Consider the following 24,724-nt stretch of genomic DNA (forward strand, 5'->3'; position numbering starts at 1 on the left):
CTTGCTGGAAGCAAGTCCAACAAAACACAGATTTAGAACTCATCGTGTATTGGCATGACTACCACTCGCCATCCCAGACTGGCAAACGCTGCGCTGACATTGTGTGCCTAGCTAATGGAAGCTGTGATGTCGAGAGAACGTCCTCCCGGCTGAGGTACGCTCAACGATCGGACAGGTATCGACCGGAGATTGACATGTTGCGCAAGCAGATGATAATGTAGGTAAACAAGGATGTCTAAAAAAGATCATTGACCAGCTTTTCGTGAATTGTTTCATTTCTTCGAAATTATCAGTGCTCTTTACAGTCATCATTACTAATTCATTTCCCAAAAAATCTCGAAATTTCCTAGAGTATTTGCTAGAAAACCCTGGTGTCACCCCGGTTACCAGCTTGCAACAAACATTAAATTACAAACTAACTAGAGGCTCGTGAGACTCGAAGGTCTCACGAGCCTCTAGTAAAGCATAGCATAGATTTAACCCCAAAAAACATAAATTTCGGAATGCTTTTACAAAAACCGGATTTCTCCCCGATTATCAGAATGAAAAAAAGCACCCGGTTTTCACTCCCCCCCCCCCCCGATTTTAGAATATAAAACCCTAAAACGAACAGTTCTAATGATGACATAGCCTAACGCTTGCAGTAGGGATATATAAGCCATTGTTCGATTGTATAGAGCCATATAAGTCGGATTTAAGTCCAAATTTCCACCCATATCCATGGGTGAAGATGAGAGCCTGATTTTGATTAGCGCTACGTTGGGAATTGTACGGTTCTTGAGGGAGTGGGCGGACATTTAAAATTGTAGGGCAAAATTTAAATCTTAATCTTCGTTCTGAAACCGGTTAACATACAACGATTATTACAGCCAAGGTTTTATTGCGTAAGTTAGGCCAGCGAGAAAAAATCCTGCCCAAAGTTTCTCCCATCCAAGTTAGCACGATGCGTTGCTGGGATATGCAACGTGATTACGCCTCCTTTGCGATGGCTGTTAAGCATTTTCATTTGATTTGCTCGCACACATGAAAGGCCAAATGCTGCGCTGACGCCTAGCCAAAAAATGGCAGCATCTCCACTCCGTGGATGATGGCGAGGGTGCGGGGTACGGGGACTCGAAATGAGATCCAAGTTGCGCCCCGAGTGACATCCGATTTGCGCCCCGACCGTCATTCGATTTGAGCCATGAGTTGCACCTTAAGTATTCCCTAAATGAAACTGCAACTCACGGCTCAAATCGAATTCCGCTTGATTTTCGCTTGATGGTGGTGTGCGCACGGATGGACGCGGACGGCCAGTGTGCGGTCCAAAGGTATCTCCGCACCTAAAATCCGTGCGGGGACTAAACTACATGAGAACAATGAGGGGAATTTTCTCAAAACTGGCGGCAAGGAGCAACTAAAGGAATGCCATTGAAAACACCAGCAGCTCATTTGAAACATTTAGTGCGTTTACCCCGAGGGAATTAATTAGGAACGCTAAACAATTAGTGACTCCCCCTGGTGATACTGCGACTTCTTTACTGGCGACATTGTGTTGGTTTCTTTCTTCGCTTTCGTTACCAGCCACCTGGCGTGAACCACCAGGCATGAAGACTGGTGGCACCTCACGCCACACCTTCCCCATAATCAGAGTTATTCGGTGCGTGGATGCATCGATTCCACTCACGTGCCGTTACGTTCCCCTATAACGTGACATCACGTCAGCGCCGACAGGCAGACTGCACTGTAAATTAATTTACGCCCCTTTTCTCTATAACAAACACCCTCACAACCTTCCAAAAACCAAAAAACACCCTTTGAAAGCGTGTAATTAACGATAAAACACCCTTCAAAAGGGTGTATTGTAGTGTTTCTGCTAGGATGTAAGGGTGTTATAAACAAAAAACACCCTAAAGAGTTTTATTTTGGTATTGTTACCGAAACAGCCTCTAAAAGCTGTTAACCTCGCGGTCAGAAACTTTCGTGTTGTAAACAAAAAAATCCAGACAGGACCTAGCAGCAGAAACGGAATGTACCCTTTTAAAGGGTGTTCTACTGTTATTGCATCCTTTCAAAGGGTGTTCGTTTATTGAAAGTGTGTAAGGGTGGTTAGTTATGGACACAAGGGGGTGAATCATTTTACAGTGGAGTTCGAGACAGTGATTTACATCCTTGAGAGTGTAAAATGATTTACACCCTTAGGGGTGTAAATGACTTCCACCCTTGAGGGTGTAAATGACTTCCACCCTTAAGGGTGTAAATGACTTCCACCGTTAGGGGTGTAAAATGATTTACACCCTTAAGGGTGTGAATTGTTTTACAGTGTGGCGAAACTTCCCGCAACACCTTCGTCAGAAGCAGAGTTCTTCGGGGTTAGGATGCACCTATTCTACTCATGTATGGTCACGTTCACTTGTAACGTACCTTCACGTCAGCGCCGCACGCACAAGTTTAACTCTTGTGACGCCGCTGGCAACCAATGTTCGAAAGTACCGGGGTCAGGGGCGTAACAGGGGGACGTTTCGGTGTCAGAACTCACCCCGAAATTTTCTGAGAACACCTCCCGAAATTTCCTCCTTCCCTCCTTTCATGGTTTTTTTTTTCTCCCATGCTATGTGAACACCACATTAATAAATTACAATGTCAAAACGAAAATAAGAGCGTTGGCGTCTTGACACAAATAGTTCCTCAGAACTAGAGTTGTATGTGCACTCATGTTTTAAAACAACTAACCGCGTGTTTTTATTAAACCAGAAAAAAAAAATGACTCAGATATTGTTTGCGTGCAGGCTAGCTCTTTTGATTTTTTCACTGGTGGTGTATAACAGCTCCCGGAAAATATTTCTGGCTACGCTGCAGACAGCTGTCGATACGATCGAAGATTGCCTCAAAGACAAAGGGCTCAAATGCTCACCGAACAAGTCGGCGCTTTTGTTGTACCTACCGATCAGAAACCACGAAATCGAGGACCAAAGGGAACACGAGAAGATCAAGATCAAGACCAGCGACGGGACGACGATACCGACAGTGCACAAGATCAGAGTCCCGGGGATGAAAATAGAGTCACTCGGCAGGAATGGCGATACGATAACCCGACTCACCGGGAAGGCGGCGAATGCGACCAGACTTCTCAGGCGTGTTTCAACAGGGATAGGAGGGATGAGAGAAGAAAATCTAACTAGGCTTATACACTCGTTTGTGATCTGCCACATAGCCTACGTGGCGGCCTTAAACAAGTGGAGAAAGAACGAGAAGAACAAGATAGACATACTGATACGCAGAGCCTACAAGATGGCCCTGGGACTACCCGAGATCACCAACACGAATCGCCTCCTCCGGCTAGGAGTCCATAACACTTTGGACGAAATTTCCTAAGCACAAAGGACCGCTCAGCTTGAGAGGCTGTCAACCACCAAAGCAGGCAGAAAGGTCCTGAACAACCTCGGCATAGGCTACTACGAGCAACAAGGGACGAAAGGCTCGATTCACGACGACATACGACGAAACTTCAGAGTAGAAGATCCCATTCTAAAGACGGCACACCCGGAGTTAAACAACGGCAGAAGAGCAACGAGACCCAAAGCACTATCAGACACGCACGATTGATTATAGGGTTTATCGCGCCGACGCAACGCAGACGATGAGGCGCGCCGTAGTGGAAGGCTCCGGATTAACTTTGACCACCTGGGGATCTTTGACGTGTGCCGAAATCTATCAGACACACACGCCAGCGACACCAATGCCAGATACGTGGACGCGGCCGAGTCACCGTGGTCGACGCTGACGGAAACACCCCCACGGCAGCCAGCACGCTATGCACTCAATCTGAAGAGGACGAGGAGATAGCCATCGCCGTGGCCACAGAAGCCCGAGATTGTCAGACCGTGCTGAGCGACTCCAGACAGGCTGTAAGGAACTTTGCCAAGGGCAAAATCGCACCGACAGCGGTCCGCATACTACAAGAAGTGAAAGGAAACAAGAAGGTACGCAACAAGTGGTTCCCGGCGCACGCGGGCGAGGCGTTGGAGAGAAATGCAAACCGCAACATAACGGCACACGCCAGGGCGCGAGCACTAACTGACCGCGCCCACGGTGACCATCCGCTATGTTTCAGTACAAGAGACAGGATGACAAACTACAACGAGATGACTAAGGCCTTCCGTCTAACTCGCAGATTTCGCCCGCCTTCCTGCACGGAGCTAGGCAGGTCGCAGACCATTGTATTCAGGCAACTACAAACGGGCACGCTGTAGAGCCCGACACTACTCCACAGAATGTACCCTGAGTCACGCCCGAACGACAAGTGAAAGGCATGCCGCAGGGAGACGGGCACCTTCGCACACGTGTTGTGAGACTGCATCAAGAATCCGGGCGAGGCTAAATCAGGACGCATACCTCTGCGACTGGAGGCCGGACGACAGCAACGACCAAGAAGAACAACTAAGGGCCGTCCAGCAGGCTCTCGAGGCGCTGGCCCGGCAACGGCAAGCGGGGATCCGCGCCGCCCGCCCGCCACGAGGACCACGTAGGCCCATTCTACGCGCGAAAGCGTGCACTGCAGGCATCAATGCAATTTTCCCAATCCAATCCAATCCAATCTGGCTACGTCACCGTGCGCGGTGGCAACGCACTGGGCCCTACTTCGAAGTCCCGGGTTAAATTCACATGCGATCTATAATGTGTTCATTTGCTCTTGACACATGGTTGGCCAATTTGTGCACCGGACGACAATAAACACTTTTTCGCCCAGTGGGGCACTTAAAGAGGCCAAGAATAAAAATGCAAGTTTGGTTCGTTAAAAAGACTGCTTTTTCTCTATAACAATGACACCAAACCTTATCACAAACTCCATACAAATAATGAATCTTTCAACAAAAACGCTTTAAGTAGTGCCGACTCCCCAGCCACTTTCCAGCGACTTTTCGATGACATCACAGATTCTCGCTCGTGTGATTGGCGACCGTCGCCCTAAGCCACCGCCCAGGAACATGACTGGTAGATCTCAGTCTGACCTCTAGTACAGTGTAGGGGTGTGTCATGCGGGCGAAAAAACCAATGGAGAGCGCGGGTCCCTTTCGCGATGAAAAAATTAGCAGAGGCTTAGCTCGGCTATGCCAGGATATACATAGCGTGAGCTAAGGTTCAGCTGGTTATTCTTAGGTTTCCTTGTTGTCTAGGATTAGCTGATTTATCCTGCTTACTGCTGCTAAAACGATTTACAATACAATACAATCCAGTCCAGTCGTCACTGCTACTCGCGCATGCGCAGCATGGCTCTCCAGGAGCCACGCGAAACGGCTATCAAGCGGCTCCGGCACACCGTCAGGCTTGGCTACTGCGCAACGGAGGCGCACAGCTGGGCACGCGCCGGCGCCAGTGCGTCTGCCGCGGCTATGACGTCACTCCTCTGGAATGCGGAGACCGGTGGATGTGCAGACCCAAATTCTCCACAGACCCGTACTCCATTTGGATTGCATTTCCAATCCAACCAATCTGATTATTAACCCAATTCAATTCAAATCCAAATCCAAATTGAATCTAATCCAATCCAATCGAATTCAATGCTCCTCGCGCTTGAGCAACCCTTCCAGGTCCACGGAAACTGCTCAACCTTGGCCAGTGTAGCTTACGCTACAAAAATTGCATGGAGCGCAGGAGTTCCCCAAAGAACTGTTGCATCCAGCGCCACCTACAAGTTTTTAAATAAAACTAAACATTTATTTGACCGGATTTGTAAAAGTTTGTATCATGAGATAAAGAAATAAGAGTATTTAGGGCAATAAGTAAGGAATAATTGAACAAACGAAAATTCTGAAACCAACTGGGAAGCAGTGGCCGCCAGGGGCGCTGCTTACAACAGGCTGGGCGTCGTTTGAAGTTAGAGAAGCTCAGAGTAAAATATGCTTTGAGATGAGGTTGAGGGCAATGGATCAACGAAGGTGGGCAGCTAAGGTATTTAGGTACCTATACTTGAAAAGCGTGGACACGCAGTGGTTAAGAAAGACTAGAAGGCTAACGATGAAATACGGAAAGAACAGTGGGGAATCCAAAACAGCCAAGGTAACCAAAAAAGAGGCAAGGCAGATTGAAACGAATAAATGGAGGGAAAAAATGGCAGCTAAAACGTCGTTAGAGAGGTACAGGGCTGAGAAGGTGAACATCAGAAAGGAAAATTTCTACGATAATTCCCAGGGCAGTGCTTTGCTTTTTGAGGCTAGAGCAGGTTGCCTGCGAACTAAGAGTTTTGTGGGGAAGTATTCACAAAATGATGGGGTATGCGTGGTCTGCGGAAAAGAAACAGAAACTATGCGGCACATCGTGTTAGAATGTGAGGGTATCCATCCAAATCTGCATGAAGGGAATATTGGGCTTTCAGAAGCCCTAGGATTTAAGGGTATCACAGAGGAAGTTAACTTCAAGGCTGTCGAGGGGACGAAAAGAAGATTAGAATGCTGGTGGACGAAAAGCAGAGAGGGGAATATTGCCTAGGACAGTTACCACCTGTAACAGGAAAAAAAAAAGTATTTTGTGCCTAATAAGCTTTTTGTGCCTGCCCTAAGCAGCGCTAGTATTGAACCAAAAGTGTAAAACATAGGTATATTAGTCCTTTTTGGTCAGATGACATGTCATCACCCCGATACAAAGGGGAAACCAATAGAAATCATCATCATCATCATCATCATCATCATCGTTCCTCAGCAGAAATTTTCATCGCAAAAGGGACCTCCCTAATCGGCCCCGAATGAAACACCTCTCTCTTCTAGTACACTGTACCACCTCTGGTTCCACTTGATCGTATCCCTTGAATGCTAACGTGCAGTTAACACGCTGATAACTATGCCTTTTATAGCGGGCCTGTAATACGTCCCTCCTGTCTATATTACGTCCCTCTGGCGCGAAACTTGAACGCTGTTTTTAATATTTCTGGTTAATTTTTACTAAAACAGCGTCTTTGGTGGGTAGATTGCACGAGCTGAGTGAGTTATCAAAGGCTATAGCTCTTTCAAACTGAACAAAGTCGTAGTTTGTCTTCATGGCTTCCTCAATTAGGGCTTCCGCCTTAATAGCCCTGAGAGCCGCGTTTCGATGCGCAAATATAGGCTCTCGCCATTGAAACGTGCTCACGCATGAAGCCTGGCGCGCTCGGCGCTGGCGGCGCGGTCGGCGCTGGCGGCGGCGGCGGTGGCACGATGGGTCCCCCGGGCTGCACGGGGTACATCATGGGCGGAGCCTTGGGGTTGAGGTACTGGTCCGGAGGCTGGGTCGGGATCGCCGGCACGACCACGTCCTCGTGGCCCTCCTGGCGCCGGATGAACAGGCGGCCCAGCAGGCCGAACCGCATCGGGGAGTTGGAGAACTGGGGCCCCAGGCTGTTCGGGTTCAGCGTGGGCAAGAAGCTGCGCACCTGCGTCGCGCAGCAAAAAGAAGAAAAAAAAAGAGAAAAAAAATCACGCATCTCCACGAAGTGAATCATGACGAGTGGGCGAAGCACTGGGGAACGTTCTTACCGTAAATCACCCGTGAGAGTGCTTACTGCTGCTAAAACAATTTCCAATCCGATCCAATACAATACAATACAATTTAATCCAATTCAATCTATATCCAATTCAATTCAATCCAGTTCAATCCGACGCTCCTCGCGCATGCGCAGCACGGCTCTCCAGGAGCGCTCTCTCTCTCTCTCTCTCTCTCTCGAACCATTTGTGAACCTTTTATTTTGTTCCTGCTAACCTTTTTTGAACCTTTTGTTTGCAGATGTTTCGATTTACACGGTTCGATTTTTTCGCAGATGTTTCGATTTACACAAGCTTCGGCCTTAAGGTGCTTCGCCCCTAAAAGAGCATCCTCGGCAACTTGCGTCTGCTTACGTGCTTTGATGGCGAAAAGTCTGGAGATCATCGAAGATTTCTTTACTGCCGCATCGTGTTCGCGTCTCTTTCTTCCTCAGTCTCGTTCCTTCGTCTTTCGACGCCAATTACTCCGACAGGCAAACTTCGCACGACAGCTTCGCAAAAACATTGGCTTTACCTCAGTCAGAGCACTCCTCCTCGTGTGCCCGTTCTACGCACGTGCCGCCGCGAGCACCTGTCTGAGCGAACGTATCAGGCTTATCATTGTCCCCTTCTGGCAGGGTGCCGGGATAGCGCTGTGGTTAGAGCATCTGGCTGCCGCTCTCGTGACCCGGGCTCGAATCCCCCATGAACCCAAGTTATTCTCTTGACAGCGGCGGCCATTTTGGTACACAATTGGTGTTGACGCCGACGATCACGGTCGTTTCTCGCATTTGATGAGGCACCTAAGGCTTTGTCTCCGCGCTCAAGGAGACATCTTCAAATCTTCCCGCTCCATTAAACAATGCTTTGAGGCATGTTCGCACCTCCCATTTTGGAGCTTCTGTTTACACTTTGCAAACATCGCCACTCGGAAAGCGTGAACTTTGCCAACACACGAAGCAAAGCAGGATGTTCCTGGATGCACACGTTGCGCTAGCACCGGAGTACTGGCTGTGGTGGCACGTGCAAAAAAAAAAATGTGGTTGATTCCTCTGTCACAGGAATCGGTAAAACACGAAAGTGAAATCTGCAGCGAAATCTGCAGCTGAGCATGATTTGCGGGTCAGTGGCTGTCTTGTGGGTGTGCTTAGCAAGCGAAGTCTTGCTGGCGGGTCGCTTCGGCAAAGGTGTACTCGCGTCATTTCGTGACGGATATGACGTCAGTAAAATCTTGGTATATCCCGGCATAAAACGCGTTCGTGTTACAATATGAAACCAGAAAACGAACAACCCTAGTATAACGTACTCCTTAGTACTAAAGGTTGCTTCCCCGCAAGAACACCGAGTCTGTAGGGGTGCACCCTTTACAGGCCGCTTGCTCCGTTGTACTGAGTCCTGAGATCATTTTCGTGACGGATGACGTCCTTCAAATGTTTGCGTGTCCGAGAATAAAACACTTTCGTGTTAAAAATCCAAATATTTTGCGTTTGGCTATGAAGGCCGTAACATCAGCCCAACGTAAACCGTACAAGGATCTTACGCACAGTAATAGATACGAAGAAGAAAAGACTCAAATGGCAGAGATGACACCTCTTCAACACTTCCAATAATAAAGGTCCCTTAAAATGCAGCCTGCCACACTTCCGATGAAAGCGTTCACTCTTTCCTTCGCGTCTGGAAGCACTGCGAACTTCACTGATTGATTGTAGGGTGTAACGCACCGACGCAACGCAGGCGATGAGGCGCGCCATAGTGGAGGGCTCCGGATTAATTTTGAACACCTGGAGATTTTAAGGGATTTTAAAAGAGGAAGAGAAAGTCGGAGCGGTGTAGTTGGTGGAAAGCGGTGGAAACTCCTGCAGTCCCTGAAAACTGCAGGCTGCATGCACAATGATGGCTCTAGCGGGTACCTTCAGCGTTTAAAAGTAAATCTTATTGGAGCGTAAACCAAGAATTCCTTATTGTAGGGTTAACGCGCCGACGCAACGCAGGCGATGAGGCGCGCCGTAGTGGAGGGCTCCGGGTTAATTTTGACCACCTGGGATCTTTAACGTGCGCCGAAATCTCGTACACACGGGCGTTTGTGTTTTTCGCCTGCATCAGAAAATCTGCCGCCGCGGCCGGGAATCGAACCCGCGCCCTCGTGCTCAGCAGAGCAACGCCTTAGCCACTGAGCCACCGCGGCGGGTGAAGCCCAGCGAAAGCTATAGTTATCGCCAGCACAGAGCGGGCACTGCGTGATTTGCTCGTCGCACCAGAACAGCCTTCCGTTTTTACTTTGCTTCTGCGTGTTTATTTTTAAAGTGGCCGTCGAAAGCGTTCATTGCTGCAACTGACAGAAAGCCGGCCAATAGCCACTACACCGCTGTGATGACGTATTTCCAGCGGTCGAAGAACGCCAAGGGAAAATTCTTTTGAGCAAGTTTTTAGTTATCTGATCGGCATAGAGCAGAAAGTTTTGAAGGAGGTACTTTGCGACCCCCTAATGTAAGTACGGGATGTGTTGGTTGACTACGTTCTGCAAGGATCTAAGATTTCGATAAAAAGTAAAAAAAGTGTTGCAGGGTCCCTTTACGCCACACACGCAAATGCATGCCCTCTGGAACTTGAATCAAGCTCGCCGACAGTGGCCCACACCCGCCCAGGCATACTGGAACACGGTTTGCAAAAGGGTCAAATGAACTCAAATCAATTTGTTACAAGCACTAGGAGGATTGACAACTATTTGTGCGCGTATATTCTGAAGACTACGAAAGCGTTTTGTACGTTGAAAGTAACACAAACCCTTCGTATAAATTTGACAACAACTTCGGAGCAAGAAGGTATGCTGGTTTAGCCCGATATTCCCTCATGAGCCCTAGGACGCGTGTTCAATCCCCGGCCGAGGCGGCTGCTTTTCTGATGGAGGCGAAAAGCAAAAACGCCCGCGTGGTCAAAATTAATCCCCAAGTGGGCAAAATTAATCCGGCGCCCTCCACTGCGGCGCCCCATCTCCTGTGCACCATCGGCGCGTTAAACCCCATAATCAATCAACCATTCAGTCAATCGTCGATATTCTCTTATTGGCACAGATGATCGAGCCATCTGTGATATTTGCTGTTTGCCTCTACCCCATTTATCTGTAACGCAAAAGTAACACGTTGAACGTTTTGAACGGAAAGTTGAGCTAGTTGGATCTGATTCATGTTTGAAGCGCGGACAGACGAAACACAAGAAACACAAGCGCTCGTGTTGTCCTCTTCTTGTGTTTCGTCTGTCCGCGCTTCAAACACGAACGTTTTGAGCAAAGCAGTGATTAGGAGCGACCTCGAACCACCTTTTTTCAGCAGCGACCTTTTTTCAACCCTCAAAATGATTCCCCAACTGGCCCAACAACACGCCCCACTAACCTCAAACGCCCCCGGCCACTTTTTACGATTTTCTCCCTCGCTTTCTGTCTCCCTCGTCACAAATAATTTGGTGCGGAAGGTTAGCCTGTGCAGGGATACACATCTTCACGTTTGTGTTGTTGGCCATAACTAAGAATATTTTTTGCCGCGCGCTGCACGGCATACTCGTAAAACATGCACGCTAGTCTAGCATGCTTCGTGATCAGCATGCGCCAACCCGTTTCTCAAATTTTCTGCGGTCGCGCGTTGAAATGCGTCTTAGAAGAAAGTGCTTGAGTTCTGAAACGTTTCAATAGCACTGAAACTCGATTTAATCTTCAAGGAACAAAATTTAATTCCTAATTTCTCGAACCAAGAACACATGGATGAAAATTTTAACCCTATAAAATTTTTCATAGCACGAAATCGTCGCCTATCCACATTGACTTTCAATACATCCGGTTTCATCTCACAGGTAAAACCCGGCCTCTCTATCACTTTCTGATGGTACACTATCTTATTCTTTCCCCCTAGAACCACTAGACCAGGTTTCAGAGTATCGGCACTCTTTTCTGTCCCTGTTGAATGCCGCCGACGGCGGCCATTGGTCGAACCGCGTCACGTGGCATTTGTTTACCCCGGGAAGACCCATGGGCGCTGACATTTTAGTGACTGTGTTGCCGCGCGCGCTCTCTTCGATAAGTCGTGATTGTCGGAGCGCAGTGCGGCTGTGTGACACGTTAAGAGCGGGTTTTCAAGCCCCCAGACAGCGTAGCGATGCCGTGCTGCTCTGTACTGGGCTGTTTCAACCGGCGGGAAGGTGGAAAACGCCTGCACCGCTTCCCGCTGGGAAAGAACGACCGTGGCCAAGCGTAACCTTAAAAAGCGTAGCTTAACTAGTGGCTCTAGCGCAACCTAGAGCCACTAAATAACCTACGCTAGCGTAACCGAGCCTGATCCCATCCCACCGGCGCGCTGTCTCTAAATCTTCGAAAAGTAAGCACAGCTGTCATGGTTGCCAAGCGGCGCCCGGACCAATACCGTAATGTCAGCCGCAATTCGCACTTTCCAGCGAATATAGGTGGCGCGACGGGGTATCCAAAATGGAGGACGGGACGATGATCGGGACGTCGCGTAAGCGCGCGCGTCGGGAGGAAAAAGCCGACCCGGGCCCTTTGGTGTCTCTTCAGACCATATTTTCCCTTTCCGATGATACACGAAGGTGCTTTGTCGAAGGCGAAGCAGTTTATACCGTCAGTCACGCAGTGTTTTGCGGCATCAGGGCGGCCACCGATGACATGCTGAGCATCGAGGGATTGTGCCTGCAACCGAACGGCGTCACCAGCCAACCGCACTGCGTGAACGTTTGTTGGCACTGTAGGTTCTATAAAGGATGCTACACTTCCATCCATGCTCGTAAAATTGTTCAAGCACACTTCACGAATATTTATTAAGCGCCAAGCAGAGCTCGGTAGACGTAACTGAGCACAGCGTTTTGTTATTGCCACTTGCGCAATTGTGTCGGGTTAAGTGCGAATAATGCGAGTAAATTATAATTTTGTGGGCTGTTTTTACAAGGAAAGATCCAACGGCGTTTATGCAGGTTGCAGGTAATAGTAAAGGTACCGAAACTAAATATCAAACGCTGAAGCCTCTGCGGGAGCTCCTGTTACATCAGCTGTGCTGTGCTTTCAGCGCGCTGTCGGAAACGACGATGCCGCAGTAACAAGTTTATTTGTTTATTACAAATACCTACATCTCCCATTCCCGGGGGAAGGGGGGGGGGTTGAGAAAGAAAAAAAAAGCAGCAAGTTCAAAACAGTAATCACGCATAATGCTAAAGATATAACGAAGTTATGCAAACCTTTGAAGTTATGCAAATCTCTACGAAAGGTATGAATGCTGGCATTTCCCGGCACTGAGCGATTTCTATGCTGCGGTACACAGCACATTCGAATACTTTTTGGTTTTGCGTTCTCAATCCCCACGTTTCCGAACGCTCCGGCTGCCTTCGCCCGGGACGCCGATCATCTACAAACAGCTTCGGAAAAAAGGCGCGCGGCGGCGCCACCGTTGCTGGAAAGTGCGAATAGAGCGCATAAAGCGGGCCGCCCTGGAAGCAGGCACCAAAATGGCTGCCGCCGTGCGTCAGTGTCATTACTCTTAAGCGTAGCTTATTTAGTGGTTTTATTTCCCCCTATTATTATCTCCGCTCCCTTCCCTTGGAACAAGCGGGCGATTAGACGCTTCCACACCCCAACAGCACGAGGCGCCGGTTTGACATTGGCTGAGCTTGAAGGTCAGATCGATGCTACGAGGAATGAGATGTTTGCCGAGTTTTTACCTTGAGTAATAGAGCTTTCAATCTGAAAAAAAAGCGCTTTAACCACTTTGTTGAAGCCACGGGATGCTCGAGCTCTACCCGGTCTCACTATAGATATTATTCACATAAACGTTTAGCGGGTGATTTCTTCTTTTGTCAAACCTGAAGACCGCCATTACAGTGCCCGCCGTGTCTGTGCAGGCAAAAAAAAAAAAGGGCAAGTCTCGTGCCCCGCGCGGGGTACAAGATCTAGCCCCCTCGCGGTGGCTCCTGCCCCGCAGAAGTGACGTCAAACTAAACTAGTCACGTGACTTCCTGTGACGTCACAATTTTTTTTTGCACATTTGAAGGTATTGACGGCGTGTGTTGCTCCATGTGGGATTCTGGCCTTGGCTCTAACCGCAAGCCTGCGCAACGTTACGTCCTTATCGCCTTGCACAGCGGCTGCCTCACGGCGCTTTTTTCTTGTTGGGAGAATTGTTTGCAATTATTTATTGAGCATTTTTCGTGAACTTGCTGCTGCTAGTCTTGGTAAGCTTAACGCATCCTAATTTGGCAAGCTGCTTCGCCCCGCTTTTTTCCGTGCTCCTTTTGTTGCCGTTAAATATGTTGCTAGCGTCATATTGTCTTGCAGTTCGCGTGCCATCGGCTTTATGCTCCTGCATTCGTTGTCTACTTGTTCCGATCGCTACTTGCATTCCAAGCCTTGTATTTTGATTCTGGCGTAAAACGTGCGGATCAGTTTTCCAGCGCTTTGCCCCGTGGCTAACGAGGTAGCCGAATTTGATGACGTGATAACGCGAGCGACGCAGTGCCAGCGGCGTCAGTGTGTGCACGAATCAAGTATCGTCAGGTAGCGCAGGGCATCGTCGAACGCAATCCGTCGTCGCATGTAGCCTGTTCTGCAATTTTTCTCGCGGGGCACTGCAAGAAACCTTACTACCCCGCGGAAACGATCCATGCACGCTGCATGCAGGGAGCGCAGCTCCACTTTCGTGGGTGGCCTGGTGAATGGGAGAGCCCAGGAGCCTCCCGTCCATGGGCAGCATGGTGCTCAGCTATCGCTGAAACCAGCCGCTCACTGGCTGGCTTCCTGTGCAAGGAGGCGCAAGCTCCAAATGTGCAAGTTCGGGAGAAGTCAAGCCTTGATAAGATCGCCGTTTGTGCCAAGCTTGACACTTGTGTTAAATAGTGCTTTCAAGTTTGGTGTGCTCAAGGTAAACAAGTGACTCTTGTTGTTCATCTATGTTTTTCGAATTTGTTGCTTCGAATAATACTATTGTGCTTTCATGATAGGCAAGACCTCAAATGAGCTACGAATGTTAAGCAATCTCTAGGCAGCCATTATTGAATGCACAGGAAACAACGTTTTGTCTACCTTGAAATTTTCTACATAGGGTTCGTGGAACTGCCAGCTAGCAAGTTTAATAAGAGGTTGTTATCTGCTCAATTATAGTAAATAGGTAGCAAGGGATAGATAGGATAGCCCTCCCTCCTCACCAGCTAATCGTCTGGCAGCGTCTCATAACTTCCTTCACAATTACCGCATGGATTTTATTTCCCTAACCTTTGCCCCACTGCCTTCTGGCTTCAACCCGGTTAGTCAACAAAACTTCATCCTGCATCTGTTCTGATTATGTATTTTGGTACGCTAGTTTTTTGTTTACTCGTGTTTGGCTTGGAAGTCAACACAACCAACAACAATACTTTCATGCCCACTCAGTTGGATGGCCAGTAATGGTGAGAGCTTCTCTCGAAGGCTTACAGTAGATTCACGAATTCTGATTGACTGTGACATCGATGTACCCATCCAGAGCACCCTGTGGAATTCAACTTGAGGTTAATACTTGTGTTCACAGCTGGTAATTGTCTGCTCTGTGAGGAGGATGAAGAGTAAAAGTTTCTAATTGCAAGGAGATATTTCATGTTCTTTTGCTTTTTAACCCTGTGCTGTGTAAAAAACTGTTGCGGCTAATTGATTAAGTGACTATGCTTAGTCGTAAGGGCCATAATACAGTGTCCCATATTTTGTTTGCAACGATGCATACCCAGCAGAGCTCAACTGCTAGAAAGCACAATCTCTGGTGGTGGTAATTAGCTTGAAAAAAAAAAAGGGCACTGAAACTATTTTTTAAGCTAACAAGCCTGAAAAACAGTTTATGGAGCACATCTACAAGGGAATGGTTCTTGTACAGCTTGACATTACCCTCTCCTGATAGTACCTAATACCTTGTGCAGGAACTGGAACCAAGGACACCTAGTTTGTGAATATTGCAGTACAGCTGAAAGCTGTATGTATCGTGGAAGGCTTCAACAATAAAATGACTCTAATGAACGTACTTCTGCTTTGGTGTCAATGGGCAGCATGTGAGCATTGATCCGTGCTTCGCTGTTGACATTTTTGCTACACAAAAACAGGCTTGATCAGGCACTGTAGCAAGTCTTCATGAAAAAACACGGGAAAGAAACTGGACAAAAAAGCTGCGAACACATGGACACTGTTCATCACAGCACCTACCTTTCCTTGTACTTCAGTACTGTTATTGTCGCTGTATTTTTCCGCAAAATATAAATCAACTCTCCAAGATTCACACCTTCAGACAGAAAGCAAACATGGTGTTTGTCAATGACAAGTGATTCTACCAAACTTCCGTGGCTGTGAAAAAAGTCAGTGAGTAGCTCTACTTTCTCTGCACAGTCTGTGGTGTGAAGTTCCTTTTCCTAACAAAACACAAGGGTTTCTTGGCACAATACACAGAAAAAATGCCAAATAAGCAAGTGATGCCTTCTAGCACTACACTACAGTCCTGCAGGAAAGCCAAACAACCAAGTGCTCTTTTTGCTTGAGTGCAAAGCTCTGCAGAGAAGCCAAGAAAGATTCCTTTTTTGTTGACACCAAAGCTCTGCTGGAAAGCCAAAACGTGTTGCTTCTGTCACTGCTGATTTGCTGTAAGACGGGCTTGTGAATGTATTGCAGTAAGGCATTTGTTGTGTACATGTCCTTCATACCTAGATAGATATGACAGGCTGGCTGTGTAACAAAAACGTCAAGTGAGGTAACAACCAAATGTTTTATGTAAAATGTTAGAATACTGTTTGTTATAAATAGCAATTAATGGTTTTGACAGTAGTTAAGTGGCCTGTTGGAAATCATAGGCTAAAACTAAACAAAAGCAATGTTTCATACAGCTGCAATCGTGTCAAATAGCAAAAGAATGGTTTGGGCCCTAAATTCAGCAGGCATGTTCCAGCTGGGAATGTGTTGGTAGAGCACAACAATAATAAAGGCATGGGGAAAAAGGTTGAGCTTAGTTGAGTTACCCCCAAAGTATTGGTAGACAGTTAGAATGCTTACAAAAATTTATAAATATTTTGGACACATTGAAACAATAGGGGAAACTTCACTTGCCCTGGTTTTAAGTTTATTAGTACTGAGCTTAATGCACCCCACACAACACCATTGAAGAATGTTACACCTGCATGAACACAGCAGCATTTAAGGTATAACAGTTTTATTTGAGCAGAGGTAAATAAGAGAATATTTCATAATCAATCCATTTATACGTAAATTAGAAAAAGTAGGGTTTTTGAAGTGAAGCTCGGAAGCATGCTAAATGAAAGGGACGAATGGCGAGTTGTTACTAATCACAAATTTCAACTCAACCACCTTGCCAGAAACAAACCCCTTCTATGGAGGGAGTGTGTGTAATCTCAAGATTTTTTAAAGAAAAGTTTGTGAATGCACTGTACACGTAGGCCAGAAGGTATTTCGACACCCCAGCCGAGGACTCAGAGTCATCAGCGGTCTTTTCTGCTGTTTTGATGATCAAGGGCTGTTTGTTCAGGAACCACCCCCTTTTCTCCCTTTGGCCACCATCTTTCTCAGTCACTGCATTCATGTGCTTGCTGTGGGAGCTAGCAAACATGAGGACCACCTGTAAGCAGGATTACCTCAGGCTCGCACAATTGCTGGACAGGCTAAACAATGCTTTCAAGATCCCCAACTGTGAGCTTGCACTTTTTTTTTGCGAAAAAAACAAAGACATCTAGATAGGCCTTTGAGAGCTGTCTGAAATCACAAAAGTGAGTATTTTGTGCCCAAACTGGCCAGCTAACCTCACTAGTCGACCCACACGTTGAATGCCTCGCATAAAAATCAAGAGACTCACTGCATTGGCTTATTGCATGGCATTGTGTGGGTGGGCTTCTGGTTTCCACCTATGAAGCCTGTTGGTTGTGTTACTGTCCAGTCCTGCTGTCAAACTTCTTTTGAGACTTGCACTGCCCTGGAGTGTACCACCGTGGATTCCTTGGAATTTATGTTGGCCATGAAAAATCCTAGTAAATCGTTACAAGCCCCTGAAGCTGGCTGGCAAGTGGGCATTTGTTTAGCGACCACTGTTTAGGGGCACAGTAGGCAGGCTGTTACAGAGGCTACGAAGAAAAAATACAAGGTTCGTTCATTAAAAAGACTTCTTTGCCCAAAAAACAAATGACATCAATTTTATTGTAAACTTCAAACAAATAAGATAGTACAGAAAATGTGTAGAGCAGTGGAAGTTCCATACACACTTTCCAGCTATTTCTCTATGACATCACAGAATCTTGTTTGTGCAATTGACAGCCACCAACATAACCCACCGCAAAAAAAGCATAACCGCAATTTCAGTGGGGCCTCCATTCCGTTTGATCGTATCACTTGAGTGCTAACGTACATTTAACACACAGATAACTGCATTTACAGTGCACGTCCATATGACGTCACTCGTGCCCATATTACATCAATGCAGTTTGAAATTGGGATGTTTTTCACCGTTTCTTTTGGTTAAACTCGCACCATTACAGCCTTGACATTTGCCTATCAATTACATTTGCAGCGTGCTTGCTGCTCATACCCATGGACACAAACCATCCGCTGAGGCTTTCACGTTCCAGGCACATTTTCAGATTCTCTTTGACGTTGACTATTGAGCCTGCGTAGAACCCATGGGTTTTCATATGCTGGAGACATGATGGTCGGCCAAGTGTATACCCTTCCTGTTACCGTCTGTACAGCTTCTTCTCTGACCCCATCGGCTGGGTGTCCTGAATTAAGTCCCTTTGCATGAGGGGAATCGGTAAAATCTGGCCAACATAGCCACATATACAGAGACGTGAAGGTTACGCCAATGCAGCAGCTATGGCATGAAGCGCCTGGCTAGTGTACCTTTTGGAGGACCCAGTTCCTAATTTGTCGTAGCATCATGTGTGTGCCAATGTGAGGAGCTGAATGCATGATGGAAACTACCCAGCCACAATCTGGGCCACGGGATACGAGACTGCCAATGTTCTCACTCTTTCACATCCTTTGTATCGAAGATGTATTTCTGCCACATTTTACTGTAGTGAAATGGCTCACCACTACAGCTGCAATAATTTCTTCTGAAAAATCTTTTCAAGCGCTGAATACCATGCATTTATGATGCAAGCTCATGATCACCAGACTTTTCCGCGCCCAAAACGTATTTCGGGTAAACAATTTTAAGCCACAATTCAATCCACTCGAAAATATATACAAAAAACGCGACAAAACTGCCGATTTTCGGGTCTTTTTTGCTAATCTCCTTAAAGGGGAAACTACTGTGCTGGGTTGTACGCGGTATATGTGTGGGAACACCAATGATTACCTTTTCTAGCTATCCGTGGTTTGCACTTGTAATGCGCACATGCGACCAGTGAAATATCAGTGGCCGCGTCTAGCCTACGTCCCGCGCTGCTGTCATTTTGAAAACACACCGCGATTTTAGGCCACCCATTTAAGCATTCTGAACTTGCCGTGGTGCAAACTGTTGATAGCAGATGCCGCCGCGCGGACATGCCGCAGCAGGCTCACATAATCACGCTCGGACGGTGTCTTTTCTTGCGTGGGACGTGGGTTGTTCGAACGGGGCCACTCGGCTGCGCGATGTCGTAGATCTAACGCAGGTACCATCGGCATACAGCAGGCGGTCACAGGTCAGCATTCCTCGAGAGCGGATTTCGCTACCGTGTGGAAAGGCTGGCTTGGTCCCCGCATACGTTCTCGCACATTCTGATAGTGCTTCTAACTCTATCAACTCTGCTTCATCTACGTTGTCGATCCAAGAAATTCAGGCATTCAGGAGGGCTTTCGGCACTTTCGGATACGCCATACCGCCAGCAGCGGCAGCATCGGCGGCTTCCGCAAGAACGAACAAAAAAATTCTTTTATAAAACTTCTAGCAGATGAGTGGCTTCCTAATTTTTTATTAAAATGTAAAAAAATGTGCTTTTGGTATTCTACTACGCAATATAATAACAATTGCTGTTAATATGACGTCACTATGACGTATTTACGACGTCACGCGGGGCAGGAGCCGTTGCGAGGGGGCTAGATCTCGTGCCCCGCGCGGGGTTCCAGACGCTGCCAAAAAAAAAAAGACAATCAGGTCCCGGCGTCCATTGTGTGCGCCTTTATCACCTGATTAATGGCCGTGACGTCAATAAATATGCATAACCGCAGTGACATTGTGTGGTGACAGTCGATTTGCCCTTGAGAGCTCCACATCAGCAGCGGAGAATGGAGCCGCGGTTGGAAAATAAAGCGCGACGACGCACGAAATGCCTGCGCTGAAGCGCAGTTGCCTGAGAACACCGATATCGACATAGGTGCACCCGCACCTTGCGCACGGCAGAGCCGTTCAGTACAAAACCCAAACAACGCTTCCGAAAACATCGCGAGTGTTCAAGCGCACAACGATTGAGATAAAACGGTAGCGTAGCAGTGAGTGCATTGTTGGCTGGGAGACTAGCGACATTAATCGGCAAGTGGCCGAGCGGCCGACGGGGTGGCTGAGCAATCTGAGCCGAGTGCTGAGCAATCTGACCGGTACCAAAGCACGGCAGCTGGCAATCAGCTGCCGACAACTTCACTCGTGTCTGCGCGATACAGTAGCTGACGTCGAGGTTATGCTTTTGAGCTCGGTACTGCGGCTGCTGCTGTCCGGACAAATGTTGCCGCACCACAGCACTACTACGGCGCCTTTGAGCCACTGCCAACTTGTGCTCACTCGTAAGAAAGTTGGGGTTGAATTGCAGTGCAATGTAAAGACGGATGAACCAACAGCTACTCTCTCTAAGTAACCAACGTTAACGCGGCACACCCTTCGTTACGGAATCACTCGAACATGCCTTGTACGACGGGACGCGCAGGAACCGGCACTGTAGTCACTAGAAATTGAGCTATGCCATAAGGGTCAGTTCTGCATCAATTCTGTGAACAAAGCTTCCTGTTTCTTGCTTTTAAAGTTTTTAAACTTTTTAACTGCTTTTTTAACCAGTGTATGCGTTCTTACTTCGCCTTGTATTTCGTGATATGCTTGTATGAACAAATTCTTCTGAAGTGTACATATTGGTTGTGAACAAATGTTTCGAGTGTCTGAAAATAATCGTGCGTTTTTTGTTTCCTCTAAAGAAAGACAATTTTTTCTTGAAATTTCCCAGTGTTGTTGCGTATGCTGACATATAGGGGTGGCGAGGCTCGTCAAGCAGTCGTTAATGACTGCTTTTTTCTTGCCATCCTCAGTTTTTTTTTTGCCTCTAAAAAAACTGGAATAAAGTGATTGAATGATTGATATATTTATTGAACGGCGTGTGGGTGTCGCTGCAGAGAGGAAAAGCGGTCGAAAAATTCCCCCGCATTTCCCCGAGGGGGAGAATGTGAAAGTGCGAATGCACGGTTGTCGGCCCGCTTGCGGCGCTTGCGCTCGGCCCCCGCAGCCCACCGCCTCGCCGCCTTCTCTTCCATCTCTTCCATCAGGTTTGTAGTATCACGTGTACACCACGCAGTTATCAAGCCGCTATAACGCCGCTGAGTCGCCAACGCACGCCGCTGACGACGTAGTTTGAGTGCGTTAAAGATATAAGGCGCGTTCTGACACCGATATCAGCGTCGCGTCCGTGGCTTATTCGGTAGAGCGTCGGGCTGCGGCCCGCAAAGTCCTCGGATCGAAACCTGGCGCCGGATGCTGTTTCTTTCTTAAATATGGAGGAGCACTGCGGACGCCGGCGGTGGATGGTTTGGGGTCGCTTATAAAGAGCATTCGCTCTTAAAAACAGCACCTGACCCCTGACTGCACGCCGGTCGACCGTTGCGCACCCTGCGTGCACCTTACGGCGCACACCGCGTTTGCTATTGAGGTATCATTATAATCACATTAATGTTCTAATAAAGTTTATTAAATAATTTTTGTTTGATTACTTTTCTTGTCTGAATAATTTTTCTAGCAATTAAAGTGACAAATAAGGGTCGCCTCCTTGCGCGCCGCTTATAGCTGCGGTCGTCTGCACTCTGCGGTGAGCAGACGATCATCGGCGTCAACAGTACTGTTCAGAGTTACTCAATATATATCCAGTAACTCTGGTTCACAGTACAAACATTCCCAAATAAATTTATTCAGACACAATAAAGGATGCAAAACAAGTAGTATTGTCAGGTGAATGTATCAAAACAACTATTCAGTATTTAGAAAAATATCTCAGTAGCAATAAGAACAGTTCACCGAGAGTTTCCCGTCAACCAGTGTGCTGTCTGCCTAAGGCCATCGCCGAAAGGACCTCTCTGAAGGCCTCGGACGGCAGACAAGCCCAATTTCCAGGGACCATACGTGCATAGGGCTTCATAGTAATATATGCTTGAGGGAAATCTGGCGCCACTATCTAGGCGAGCCGCGCTTCAGCGAGCATTCAGCCATGTGCCGGGCAGGCACGTTCCACGTGTCCTTGGCATGGCTCATGAGCAGGCTATAGAAAGATTCCTCTGGCTGCAATAAAGCAACAGTATTACCGTAGAAGATTATTCATATTTGCTTTGTTATTATAAAATTGAAGCTCCAGAAAGATTTATTTGTCTGGCATTATTTAAAGGTCCATGCACGATGAACAAGCAAAATATATTACTCTTTATTTGTTGATTTTGGCTTCGAGAAAAAAACAGAAGCCTTGTGGCTAGCCTACCTAGTTATAAGTAGGCTAGGTACGTCGCTTGCTATGATGGCGGTGCCCACGACGGCCCGCGATTGCAGCGTCAGATTTCCCTCTCGATAGGCGATAATTGGAACTCTTTAAATCATTTTCCTGACTGAACTGCTGCTCGGTTAGCGCTCAAACTTCACACGAAGGTCGCATTTTGCGGTCTATTTTGTTTGACACTGGGACAACGACGGTACTTACCTGTTTATCCTGAAAATAAATTAAAACAATTTTCACCTATGGAAAATGGCGGCCGATTTGGACGTGCGAGCCAGTGCAAGCTGACCTTGAAACGGAGGCGCCACTTGGGGCATGTAGAGTGAAACAGACGATGGGGATTCACGCTCCTTCAACGGCAGGAAGGAGCCAAATAAGGTAGCAGACAATCAGAAAATGCCAAAGCAGGTTTTCTGATCGTCTGCTACACCTCATTTGGCTCCTTCGAAGGCAGGAAGGAGCCAAATGAGGTAGCAGACGATCGGACAATGTGCAAGATGGGTGAGGAAACAAATCCAACGTTTATTGGCAGTGATTAACCGTGGGAACATTTTATTATGATTGGTATCAGCTGTTATAATGCAACTATTTGGGATCATCGAGAACTAGGGGCGAAAGAGATTTTATAATCGCCTGCTACCTCACTCAGCTCCTTCCTACCATGAATCCCCATCGTCCGTTTCACTCTCCACACCCCAGGTGGCGCTATCGTTCCAACATCAGCTCGGTGTCGTTTGAAGTTCGAGAAGCGCAGAGTAAAATATGTTTTGAGAGGAGGCTGAAAGCAATGGATCAACGCAGGTGGACAGGTTAAGTTTTTAGGTACCTATACATTAAAAGCGTGGACACGTAGTGGCTAAGGAAGACTAGAAGGCTAACGATGAAATACGGAATGAACAGTGGAGAATCCAAGACAGCCAAGATAACAAAAAAGAGGCAAGGCAGATAGAAACGAATAAATGGAGAGAAAAAATAGAAGCTAAAACTTCGTTAGCGATGTACAGGGCTGGGAAATTAGACATCATGAAGGAAAACTTCTGCGATAATTCCATAGGCAGTGCTTTCCTTTCTGTGGCTAGAGCAGGTTTCTTACGAACTAAGAGCTTTGTGGGGAAGTATGCACAAAATGATGGAGTATGCGTGGTCTGCGGAAAAGAAACAAACTATGCGGCACATAGTGTTAGAATGCGAGGGTATCCATCCAAATCTACATGAGAGAAATATTCGGCTTCCAGAAGCCCTTGGATTTAAGGGTAGCACAGAGGCAGTTATCTTAAAGGCTGTCGAGGCGACGAAAAAGAGATTAGAATGCTGGTGGACGAAAAGAAGAGAGGGGAATATTGCCTAGGAAAGTTACCACCTGTAACAGAAAAAATAAATATTTTGTGCCTAATAAGTTTTTGTGCCGGCCCTAAGAGCACCGCTAGTATTAAACGAAGGGTGTAATATATTTATAGGTATATTAATTTCTTTTTAGTTTTTTCTTTGGTAAGATGACGCGTCATCACCCCGCTACAAAGGGGATACCACTATAAATCATCAATAATCATCATCATCAGCCTGCACTGGCTGACACGTCCAAACCGACTGCCATTTTCCCATTAGCGAAAATGGGTTTTTATTTATTTACAAATTAAAAAGGCAAGTACCGTCGTTGTTACCGGTGTCAAACAAAATAGACCACAAAATGCGACCTTCGTGTGAAGTTTGAGCACGAACCGAGCAGCGGTTCGCCCAGGAAAACATTTTAGTGTTCCGATTATCGTCGTAACACCCTGTTGGTATAAAACTATGCACAGCGCCATGGCGGAGCACGCACATGGTGGCCGGCATGCACGCCGCGCCAGTGATTACAACCTATACGCAGCAGAGAGGCGACGCTGTATACCTGAGCCGGAGGCGGCGGGGGTGGTGGGGGAGCTTGGAGACCGAGAGACGCCCTGCGCTGATTCACGGCTTCCGACGGGCCGGCAGCTGCGTCGTCGCCAGGTTTGGGCAACGGGATCGCCAGCTTGTTCAGGTCCAACGCCGGGAGGTTGGGCGGCAGGGACCACACCCTATCCACATGCTGCAGGGAACAGGAGGATGATGATGATGAAGGAGAAAAACGCAACAACTCCAAGTGTGAAATGTCGGATGATGCGTAAGCAAGCTGCTCTGCTGCACACCGATGCCTTCTAAAGTCGGCTTCACTACTTCACACTTGCATTGCTAGGAAGCCACCCCTCCAGGGGACATATAAGCAATCGTATATAAAAGAGTAAGACCCCATTTATTAACAGCGGAGCTGTTGTACAAGCCGTAAGGTTGGTGGTGCAGGGAAAAAAAACCCAATAAAATGCGGAGCGCTCGTGAGCGCGTGCCTCGCGCTGACCGCCGAGCGTTCCGGGCATGCGCAATGGCTTTAGCAACAACAACAACAACAAAAAACACCCAGCGCTGTCTGACGACATCGGTGCATATGACGATAAAACTACTTACTAGCACAGTGCAAAGCAACGAAGGAATATGTAAAAAAGCCATTTCAAGCTTGCACA

General features: G+C 47.4%; 1 protein-coding gene and 1 long non-coding RNA gene across 3 annotated transcripts in view; one reads left to right on the forward strand and one right to left on the reverse strand.

Moving 5' to 3' along the window:
• Positions 1-7,104: 7,104 nt before the first annotated feature.
• Positions 7,105-24,724, reverse strand: part of LOC144163390 (sodium-dependent nutrient amino acid transporter 1-like) — a gene marked incomplete at its 3' end in the record, with an annotated part of 37,177 nt that continues 19,557 nt past the window's right edge. The window contains 2 exon segments of the mRNA XM_077694360.1: positions 7,105-7,384; positions 24,076-24,255. Of these exon segments, the coding sequence (XP_077550486.1) occupies positions 7,105-7,384; positions 24,076-24,255 (460 nt within the window).
• Positions 13,493-15,502, forward strand: LOC144163391 (uncharacterized). Of its 2 annotated transcripts, XR_013320906.1 has the most exons (3): positions 13,493-13,694; positions 14,140-14,380; positions 15,402-15,502. It is a non-coding gene; the product is annotated as an uncharacterized LOC144163391 (long non-coding RNA). The 2 variants fall into 2 exon arrangements; XR_013320905.1 differs by lacking the exon at positions 13,493-13,694 and having other exon boundaries at positions 13,704-14,380.

This window comes from Haemaphysalis longicornis, unplaced genomic scaffold, assembly GCF_048455015.1.
Source record: "Haemaphysalis longicornis isolate Haplotype H1 unplaced genomic scaffold, Haemaphysalis longicornis Haplotype H1 scaffold_12, whole genome shotgun sequence".
NCBI lineage: Eukaryota > Metazoa > Arthropoda > Arachnida > Ixodida > Ixodidae > Haemaphysalis > Haemaphysalis longicornis.